Source organism: Seriola aureovittata, chromosome 12 (assembly GCF_021018895.1).
Source record: "Seriola aureovittata isolate HTS-2021-v1 ecotype China chromosome 12, ASM2101889v1, whole genome shotgun sequence".
In the NCBI taxonomy this organism is placed as follows: Eukaryota; Metazoa; Chordata; class Actinopteri; order Carangiformes; family Carangidae; genus Seriola; species Seriola aureovittata.
In genome coordinates this window covers 24,964,516-24,975,974 of record NC_079375.1, presented here as the reverse complement: position 1 = coordinate 24,975,974, position 11,459 = coordinate 24,964,516, and the positions used below count along the sequence as shown (strand labels likewise).

The 11,459-nt window shown below is 43.4% G+C and overlaps 1 protein-coding gene across 1 annotated transcript in view; it reads left to right on the top strand.

Annotated features, from left to right (window-relative positions):
- zswim5 (zinc finger, SWIM-type containing 5) overlaps positions 1 to 11,459 on the top strand; it is a 66,864-nt gene that overhangs the window by 37,970 nt on the left and 17,435 nt on the right. Inside the window, exon 2 of the mRNA XM_056390859.1 lies at positions 10,489 to 10,676. Within this exon, the coding sequence (XP_056246834.1) occupies positions 10,489 to 10,676 (188 nt within the window). The remainder of the gene's footprint in view (positions 1 to 10,488; positions 10,677 to 11,459) is intronic.

The window sequence follows — 11,459 nt, the reverse complement described above, 5'->3', positions numbered from 1 at the left end:
ATAATAAAAGTGAACGGCCAATTGTTATTTTTTGCAATTTGTTGCCTATACAAAAAAAAAAGATAAAATGTCACCAGGCATTAATGTTAGCTTGTTTGCTACAGTTGTTCTTTTACAACGATGTGATTTAATCCCACACTGGTGAGAAAGTTTACAGTTTATGAGTTTATGCTAGCTGCCTGACAAAGTAAATGGATGAAACGTGACAATCAACACATGTGAAGTTTTTTAAAATGCCAAAAAGCTAACTGTTTGCATCATGCTAATGGAAGCTAGCTCTGTGTGACAACATAAGCATATATTTCCTTCACTGGTTCATGCATTTATCGATGATTAAAGGGTAAAGCAACTGTTATTTGTTTTTGCAAATTACCTCCCAATACAATTGTTACCCAGCAGTCACATTAGCTTGTAGGCTAATCGGGCTAATGTAAATTTTTTAAAAAGCCATGAAGCTAACTGCTTGTTTCATGCTAATAAAAGCTTTTGTGTTAAGGTTACAACATTTTTCACAAACTATCATTGGTGTTTATTAGTGACTGAAGTGTACATTGACTGTTTTTTTTATCCTTACTAATTAGCTTAATGCTAATGTTAAATTCTTTGCTACTCATTGAGGCTTTCACCAGTTAAACATTATAGTTTTAAACCTGGTAACAGTCAAACTTTTTATAAGTTTGAGTGGTTGCCTGGTAACAATATAATATGCTGACAACATTAATACACGTTAAACAATGACATGTCACACTGACACACATTTAATTCCCTTCCTCGTCAGGGTGTTCACACGTACAGATGGAAAGAGGCAGCCTGTTTGTTGCTGTTTGTTGCGTCTCACTGATTTTGTAGCCTTCAGGCACATTCGCTGGTCTGGTTTTGCGTTGGGCGTCTTATTTACATATCTGACGCTTCCGTGGGTTCGTTTTCAGTGGGAATTAACACAAGCGCTATTGAGTTGCCGCCCAGGGCGCCATAGCTCATTTGCATAAAGTTAAACTCCACTATCAACTCCCTGTAGTTGCTGCTTTGAATCTTTGCATCTCCGATACGAGCACCTGGTGCGGAAGGTTTTGTCGTCTGGAAGTCCCAACTTTTCTAGCCAGACAGTGAATGTGGGCTTTATCACTTTGCAGGGGAGTGACATGAATCTGTCTCTTGTGCGTTTGCAGCCTGATAAATTGCTTTTGCTCATCTCTTTTGTAAGAGTGGCCAGACAAGGCCGCAGCACAATAATGCCTCTACACTAAAATCAGGGCAAACAACGGGTCGGAACAAACAAAAAAAAAACACATCCGTCTTATCTCTAATTTAGCCTTGGTTCACACACGCTGGAGAACGGACAGTTTTTTGTGTACGACACACACACACACACACACACTCACACACACTCACACACCAGTGCCCTAACTGTGCTTCACCTCAACCCAGCCTCAGCTTTGTGTTCCATATAATTTATTTCTCGTGTTTGTGAGCGAGCACTTCTGCTTCTGCCGCTCTCAGGTTTTTTTTTTGGTGGGTTTTCTTTTTTTTTTTTTTTTTCTCCTGCAGAGCTGAAAGCAGCATTTATGCCTTTTCTCCTCCCCAGGTAACCTTCATTCTCGTGTCGCACATGCTCACAATGGCATGAATCGACCACTGACTCTCCATTAACAGCAGAATGTATGCAAATAATGAATTGGACCACTTTGGCTTTCAGGTTGTGTAGTTTGCTTTCAGATTAGATGAATGAAGTCCTTGATTGAATTTCAGACGGCGTCATGGAAAGGATGCCATCCCTCCCTGCATCCATTCATCCCTGCAGTCTTTATCCGAGGCAAAGATACCTGTGTGTGAGAGTGTGTGTGTGTGTGTGTGTGTGTGTGTGTGGTCAGGACCAGGACTTAAACGCTTTATCTTATGTGCTCTTCCTCATTCTGATGATTTGAATCGGTCTTTGTGCCTCTCTTTCTCTCTCTCTCTCTCTCTCTCTCTCTCTCTTTGCAGAACTTCTTTTCAGAGTAATCTGGTTCACGTCTAGCGCCACCTCCTCTCCCTCTGGAGGTCTTCTCTCCACTTCCTCCATTTTTTCTTTTTTTTTTCGTTGCCTCTTGCTCAATCAGGTTGGGAACTTGGGGCTGATATGTCAGCCTTTTGCTGATTTCAGCTCTGTCAGATCTGCAGTTTTTCTTGTTTCTACAGTGACACATCAGCTGAAAGGGACTTGATTAAACCTTTCTCTCCCATTTATTTCTCTTTCTCCCTCTTTCTCCCCCTCTCCTCCCTGTCTCCTAGTTCTCTCCTCCCCTGTCGCAACAGAATGGAGCAAATCAGGGAATCAATTCAATGTAATCATGACAAATGAGTCCCGGCGGTTAGCAAGGATTTTGTGTGTGTGTGTGTGTGTGTGTGTGTGTGTGTGTTTGGGACAGGGCTGCTGGGAAATCACAAATGAATCAATCAACTGTTATCGCATCAGCAAACACTGCAGGAGGGAGGGATGGAAGGATGGATGGGTAAATGATGGATGGATGGATGGATAGGTAGAGGGGAGGAGAAGATTCAGTGTACTCAGTGTGTGTGTGTGTGTGTGTGTGTGTGTGTGTGTGTGTGTGTGTGTGCGTGCACGCGCATATGCACGTCTGCTGTGCAGAGATAGATGGCTGATTGAATACAGGGCCATGTGGGTGTCTTGTGTGTGTGAATGAGAGCGAGCGGGGGGGTTCTGTGTTAACCTTGGAGCTGTCAGAACAGATGGAAGATGGGAAGGGCCGCAGGCTGCGAGGGATGTGCTGGCTGCTGGAGGAGGATGAATCCTCGGCTACTTTTGGAAAAGGGGCAGCGAGATTAGAGACGGAAAGAAAGCTTCTTTCTTCTTCTTCTGGATGTATTTCTGCTGAAGGTGGAGTTTCTTGATCAAAGTAAATAGTAATGTGTCACTGGCGCCGGCGGAGTGAGGGGAGCGTTCAGAGACGGAGTCAGCTCATGTGTGACTGAGGAGGACGAGCCAGAGCGTCTGACGAGGAAAGCGTTGTGTTTAATCGGTTGTGTTCAGTCATAAGAGACGACTGAACCAAACACAAGTTCCTGCCATTGCAACAAGACACACGATGAGATGACATCATCAGCCCACACACAATATTTCTCAGGTGAACTCTGGGAAATGCATTAAAAAAAAACATACTAACAAGCATTAGAGTCCGACTGAGTCTGGATTTTACTATATTGATAATTAATATTTTTTAAAAATCTGATACCGGTACAGACACATGAACAGAATTTGTTTTATTTGTTGAGGTTGTAAACCTCCCAGAAACCTGATGACCACATCTTGTGATCAGTTTCATTAGTATCCTAAACGACAGTCATGAAATATACGACTCTTATTGGATGAGAAAAAAAGGCATTACTGTTCTTTTTCCCTGAAGTGTTTTATTCGATATAAGTGCTGGTGAAGTTCGGTCTTTGTTTCAGTTTAAGTGGCCCAGCTGAAGATCTGTGGCAAAAGCAGCAGAAGTTTGACTTACATTAAAGAAGTGTGACTAACATGTTCTGAGTGGCACTTTGACATTAGAAAAATAGACTAATCAGCGTAGACGATACGATGTAATGGCGACTTTAAACATAAGTCAAACAAATTTTCTGCAACGCATCATATACACCAATATGTGATGTGCATGAAACTGATCCTATAGTATCACTCAATCCTACCCATCAACAATATTTAAAACCTACAAAAACAACAGCCCGTACTCACTGCTGCTCAGGATACAGGAGCCATTTAGCTCTTTCTTCGTCGGTGTAGATCGACTCACCACAGACACCACGACTTAGGTTTCCCTGTTTTCTCTCTCTCAGCCTTACAATGTTACATGTGAACCTGCAATTGTAGTTTCAAGGTTTAGTGTGTAGTGTTTGGTTTGTACAGGTGATAGCTCCTTACATCGGCTCATGCTGTGCCTCGACAGTCTGTTGGGTTTTCCTTTTAATTTTCACACTAACCTTTACCAAACGGGGGATGTGGTGATCCAGTGTGGGTGGAGAAATGAAGGAGTGGCTCTTGGCAAAGCGTGAGCAGCGTGGGCACAGCGCTGTGGGGGGAAGCAGAAGAATGAAATCAAAGATTCTCTTCCTGAACTTTAAAATCCACTCTGAGAGGTGGGCGGGGCTTGTGTGTCTGTCTGCGAGGCCTGTGGTGAGGCGGTGGTTGAATAAGACTGTGGTTTATTTGTGTGTGTGTGTGTGTGTGTGTGTACATGCACACTTTGGCTCACCGCCCGGCTCCATCTCTCCAGCTGATTAGGGGTTAATGGCCTATGAGCGTGGGGAGCTCTCTGCCTCCTGATTGGCTGACTGGCTTCTGTGTGGGTGGGGTTGCAATCGAGTGACAGATGGTGTACAACCGGGAGGGAGGGAGGCAGGGCGACATGTATATGTGTGTGTGTGTGTGTGTATATATATATATTTACATGGAAGCATGGCGGGGTCTTTAACTGCAATACAAAGACGTATAATGTCTCCAGTCGTCTTTTCTCCTCTACTTATTGTCTCTTCACACATTTTGTGGTTTTCTCACACATCCATAGATACAGCAGATTTATAAAGAGACACCTATAGTTTATATGTTGTTAAGTCGTACCCACATACATCACTATACATTTTGATTGAAACGCAAATAATCCAGATTTAAAAAAATCCACATGCAACATCTGAATTCTCTTATTTGACGAGAAGTGGGGAAAACGCTGTTTACTTTTTCAGTGAAGAATTACAATGAGGATTATTATATCAGGGGGTTCCATGTTCACACAGCTCTACTGTATATGTAGAGTGTGCGTAGGTTTTCTGGGCAAGCATGAATATCTGCATCAGAACAGACAAAAAGACATGACACACACACACACACACACACACACACACACACACACACAGAGGGTCATGTGACTCTTCCCTAAGGATTAGGCCAGATCATTGTACTTGGCAACTCTCCCAGTTTACACACATCACACTCCTAATTCACCTTTGTTAGAAATTCATCTGTTTTGCTGAACCAGACCCACAGCTAGGATGGATGAAGTGTGTGTTAGTGTGTGTATGAGAGTGTGTGTGTGTGAGAGAGAGAGAGAGATTAGCGATATCTTCTGTGAATATCACTGACTAGTTTGCATCGTTTTGTCTTTATACTCAGTGTGGCATTAAGAACAAAAGCAGACAGGCTCTGAAAAGGTCGTTTTATTCGCTGTGCTTGTGTGTGTGTGTGTGTGTGTGTGTACGTGTGCATGCTTGCAGACTGTCTGATGCAGAATCTTTTTTATCAAGTGTCATTGCATCCCCATCTGCTGAAGACACACTGTCTCCCTCAGCCTTTACACACACACACACACACACACACTAGCAGTTTACATGAGAGTGGCATTAAGAAAAGAAGAAATGGTACAGTTTTACACTGAGCCTTGGAGTAATGAACCACTAGATACAAGTTTATGAATGGGAGAAAGAAGCCGAGGAGTACCTCAAGGTTCTGTACTGGGTCCTCTTCTATTCGTATTGTTAGTTGAGGCCCGAAAAGTCACTTTGTTGCATGGATTTCAACCTGTGAACCTCTCAACATTTGCTTGTGTCAAATGGGACAGGAGATGAAGTCTATTGTTGTATAACACCGGCGGTGTTACACTGGCGGTCTGTGGGACATCGGTTCACAAAAGAAGCGTCTTCTTCTTTCACGGATAAAACATGCAACATGTTCTTTTTGGAAATTCATTTCAAGGATTAGTTTGTAATTTTCTTGCCGGAGTTAATTGAGAAGATCGACACCTCTTTCGATTTTTTACAGTAGATATAAAGCTGTAGACAGGAGCTTTAGCTTAACTTAGCATAACGACTGGAAACAGGGAAAGCCGCAAGACTGGCTCTATTCAAAGGTTTTCCTCTGTTTCCAGTTTTTATGCTAAACTAAGCTAATCAGCAGTCTATATTTACTAGACCGATATGACAGTGGTATCGAGCCTCTCAACTTCAAAGTTTCTCACCTAAAATGTCAAACTGTTTCTTCAACCAATACGTCCAAGAGAATCCAAAGGTGTTGTTGCACATTATATCCTGCAATGCGACACAGAGTCTCTGGTAGAAATGGTCGTGTTGGACTGAGATACGAATGCCAGAAACTGGTAACTTAACCAGATAATTAAACCCAGCACTGCTGCAGGTTTTATGTGTGAAACTGGCAGAAGATAAATGGGGGGGGGGGGTACCAGACATACGGACTGTGAACTGTGTCTGAGCCATTTTAGACTTGATTGAAAGTGAAAAGAGCAGCAGTGTCACCGTCACATTCATCCCTGTGGCCTGAGCAACAATAGGCTTTAACTTAACAGACACAGAGGGAGAGAGAGATGGGGGGGTGTGGGGTGTCTGTGTGTGGGGGGGGTTGGGGCTTAGGGTCCGAAGCCAAGACGAAAAAGGGAAATCATCACTCCCAGCTGTGGGAAAAATTGAATGTTGAATGTCATCTGCCATCAAAACTTCTGCAGTCATCAGAAATGCTAGACTGGATTTCTGGAGACAAGTGCAGCGATGACTAATGACTGACAGGACATTATTTTGACTGCTTGGGGGGAAGATAGCTCTCAAATGTCCCCCCGATGCTTTTAAGAAATGCACTCCCCCTGATTTCTTGCCTGATCTTTTGCCCTCCGCTGTGATGATTTCGCTACTAGAAGATCAAATTTGGACTCCCTTACACTAAGCTGTGGTTACTGCAAATTGGCTCTACAGGTATATCCATTATAGAGACGGAGAGAAGGAATAGAAAGCCTTTTTTCTGACATTTATGATATTACCATGTGCTGCAAGACAAAAAAGATTGGTTGGACAGGCGGGACTCAGTGGGAGGGAGAGATTTCAACAATTTGGAGGACTCTTTATGTCTATCACTGGCAGATGCATCAGCCTCTCTTCCTCCCTCTGCAGTCTGTTCTCTCTCGGTGTCTTGGCTCACCCTTCCTGTCATAGTCAGATGCCCCTGTCCGGCTGAGTGGACAGTTTGTGCCGGTCAGTCGATCTCTTCTGGAGACGGATGGGCATGTTGGTTAGTTGACAGCGAGGTTGTTCGGGAGGCACGTGGAGGCATGTTCGCTGGCGTGAAGCCAGCTACGTCAGTTTGTCAGTGCGTCAGTCAGCGGTTCAGATTGTCGTGGGGTCAGTTGGTATGTGGATATGTTGGCACTGCGTTGCAAACACTCAACTTAAGAAAACAAGTCGTACTACTGAGTTTAATGGCTCGATTGTTCAGCGAAAAACTTGAATCTGGCTCAACTTTTGCTGCAACGCAATGTGTCAGCGTCTACCTAAACAAACACATACTAAACAGGACGGTTTGTAACATGGAGGACATAATTCTGTTTCTGTTTATCTTTGATACAAAGGATGAAACGACTGTTGTGAAAATAACTTGTGGTATTTGGTGCTGGCGCCATTACCAGCGTCATTAAGTAGATCTTGTATCGGCAATGACCTGATCCAGTCGTCTCCGGCCTGATATTATCCTACATAAAAATCACTGCAATGAGCTTCACACAGCGAGGTGTACACATTTTAAATTAGGGGAAAGGAGTTGAGGTATTGGTATTTATATTCATAGAAAATTAGGATCTGTGTTTACCACCAAATCACAAATTTCTCCTCTTACCTGTGCATGTAGCAGCACACCTACACGGTTTAGTTGTATCTGTAGGTCAGTGTTTTTGGAGTTGCATGTCAGCAGCCTGGGAGGGAGGGAGGGAGGGAGGGAGGGAGGTTGAGATGTCGATCTGAGAAGTGGGCGGCTGGTATTGCTGGTCGGATGTGGCGAGTTGACAAATCTGGTTCACAACATACTCTGGTCAGTTCATGCGCCATCATGTGTTCGTTCATCCGCCTGCGTCAACCCCTGATGTGGTCGATTTTTCATCTTCTTTTTTTCTTAAATTGTTGATGTCTGTGAATGTGTGTTTGCGTTTTTGTCTGTTGGTTTGTCAGAACTTTAGATGTGTAGCCTACTTTTTTTTTTTTTCAGATCATGCTCAAAATAGCCACATCATAGCTTTCCAGTAAGCTTGCTCATTCCTCCCTTTATATCTCCCTCTCTCTCTCCCTCTCCCTCTCTCTCTCTCTCTCTCTCTCTCTCTCTCTCTCTCTCTCTCTCTCTCTCTCTCTCTCTCTCTCTCTCTCTCTCTCTCTCTCTCCCTCTCTCTCCCTCTCTCGCTCTCTCTCTGTCTTTCTAGCTGTGAAATCAGCAGTGGGGTTGCTATGGTTTGGCGAGATACAGTAATCCAATGTGTATACACACACACACACACACACACACACACACACACACACACACACACACACACACACACACCTCATAAATAATTGACCTGTCACTGTGAGACGACAGGACAGACCAGATACACTCTCCCCTCCTCTATTCTCTGTTCTCCTCCTCACATTTCTCTTCATATCTCGTCCTCTTTATCCCCTGTTTCCTCCCTCGTCGTTCTTTCACTCACTCAGCTTTTTGTTCCACCTTTGCTTTTTTCTTGTCCTCTGCTCCTCTTTTTTTCTTCACATTATTATTTCTTTCAGTACCTGTGCCGCTCAGGCTCCCTGCAGTTGATGTTGGACTGAAACGGCTTCATTTGTTCTTTATGTTTTAATCAATCTACTAAACGTAGATCTGTGTTCAGAATTAACTTCTGTTCCTTTGGGCGTATGCATATTTACCTTTTTTGAAGTAAAGGGCAGTAAATGTTGATATTAGTACGAACACATGATTAAGTATTATTCTACCAAGTGGAAGCATGTAGTTACGAAATAGAAGAGGATTTAGGGTAGAGCCTTGAGGTACTCCAGTTTTTTCCTTCCCTTCATGAAACTTGTATCTCGATCCAAAGTTTGATGCCTTTCTGGTGTCACATGTAATTTTTGATAAGCTTTTAAAAATAAACTTCACAATAAACTTAACCACCGCAGACTAAGATGATTTCACTGTTCACACATTCATATTTATTGCACTTGTGAAAGCTCTCGTAATTTTACTAAGTGAACCTGAAGAAGCCGCAGGCGAAGCGCGTTGTTCGCTCTCAATAAAAGTCGCAGTGAAGTCATCTCAGTTTGCGGTGGTTAAATTATATATTCACTTGTGACCAACCATCACCTGACCGCTTATATTGGCTTTGCATGGGAAGTTTTGTTCACCACCAGGCGTTAAATAGCTCGATATTTTCTGAGGGAGATCCATTGGAAGGAATGTCCTTATACAAAAAAATTATTTTTCGTACGAGATCTATTCCACGAGTCTCTGAGAAGATTTCAACCAGTTCCCTCAGTAGGTCATCTACATTAGTCTGGATTCGATCATCATGTTAATTTGAGTCTTTCTAAAATGCTAGGACCCTGCATCACAAAACAATAACGCCAGCAAAGGCTAAAGGCTGTTAAAAAGTTGTGTTCAAGCTAATTGTGAATACTGCAGCTGTTGGGTTGTTCACCTGGTAGAGCGGACTTAGTCCTGACCGCAGCCATGGTTCAAGTCCGACCAGTGTCCCTTTGCTGCATGTCATCCTCTCTCTCTCTCTCTCTCCCTGACTTTCCTGTCTGTCTCTCTCTGTTTCTATCAGAAAAAAGGCAAAAATGCCCCCTCCCCCCCAAAAAAAAGAAAAACTACAGACTACAGCTGTTCTGCTGATGGCCGACATGCACACGCATGGGAGGGAGGGAGGGAGTAATGACTCAGTAGTCAGTGTTCAGAATCCATCCAGCCAAACATCTGCTGGTAAGGGCCATGTAGAGCCAACGATGCCTGATGCACTGTAAAAAGTACAAAGAGTGGTCGGCCAACAACAGCCCGACAGTAGCCAACAGGAAATAGACCGCTTGCTGTATGAGGGCTGTAAAGATTAACTACGCAAAGCGGAGTTAAAGCAGATCTATTTAATCAATCAACTGGCCTTACTATCTTGGACGGGGGGGGGGGGGGTGGATGGTGTGTGTGGGCAGGAAATGAAAACACCTAGCAACCTCCTTTTTTCCACCGCAAACACACAAATGCACAGAGACATAAGGAGAGAGGTGGAGAGAGTGTCGGGTGGCTCGGTGCCCTGCTGGAGACGTCTCATCAGAATGTGTGTTTTGTACTGAAGGTTCACTCTGTTTGTTTGTAGAGGCTCAGATTTCCACAGATGCTCCTTCTCTCCTTCCCCTCATGCTTCTGTTTCTGCGCGGCAGTCGACACGACGTCCAGGTAGAAGCTGAAACAAAAGGAGCTGGAAATGTTTATTTGGGTTTTTTTGGGGGTGAAATTGATTTTTTTACTGTCGCCATTAAAGTCTTTGTCCTGGTTTTATTAGTGACTGCTGGAAAAAAAACAACTTCTCATTTTCATTAAAATGCGCGTTTTAACAATGGCCCCTTTATGCTGTTTTTAATTGAGTGATGAAGCCAATGAAAGCTCACTTCCCTTCCCCCCCCTTGTCTTCCTTGTGTCTTCCTCAGGGTTTCACCTCAGCGGCACAGTAACTGAACCCACCACGTCGTCAGAGCCGGAGGTCACGCACAAGGTGGCCATCAGCTTCGACCGCTGCAAGATAACCTCAGTCACCTGTGGCTGCGGGAACCGGGACATTTTCTACTGCGCGCACGTGGTGGCGCTCTCTCTTTACCGGATTCGCAAACCTGAACAGGTAATAACCACAACGATCTCTTAACCTAAACTCAGTCTCTCCAGAACACACACCACACATATTCTGTATATTAATCATATTCTCAGGAACATACTCTTTCTGGTGACGGTTGTTTCCCCAAAGATAAGTTTAAAGTTATGTAACTGAGGCACTGCTGGAAACCACTAATAGCTAATCCAACTGGGTTTTTCAAAATGTAATAGTTTTATAATGCAGTATTATCTGACTTTATCATTTTCCAATATCTTTAATTGTGATGGGAAATGTAGCAGCGAAACTCAAACATTGTACACGTCAGATGAACAGGTTCCTCTCACCTTTTCAGATCTTCATGTTTCTAAATCTGTAGATTAATCTCTGCTGTCCTCTGCTGATCGCTGGGTGTTCGATTCAGCTCAGCTGGAGTTGTTACTTGCAGCTCTAACTTTCTCTGTGTTGTTTGCTGCTCTGTTAGCTCAGCCTAGCTCATCATATTAGCCTCTTGTTTCCTACAGCTAACGTTACGATGGCTTGAATTTAGTATTTTTTCATTTTATTCTATACATTTTGTGATATTACTAAGACATAGAAAGTCCTATTGACATGGTTCTTATGACTGTGAAACCCTCCTCTAACCCTTCATATACAGACATGTGGTGTTGAAAACATTTGAACAAGGCAAGCAAAAGATCCTAAGAGTTTCATACTTTTATTATTGAAATCACCTTCTATAGCACCTCTCTCATACTGAATGATGTCGTTCTGAAGCCTAAGTTATGCTGAAAATCACAATTTCTAGCATGC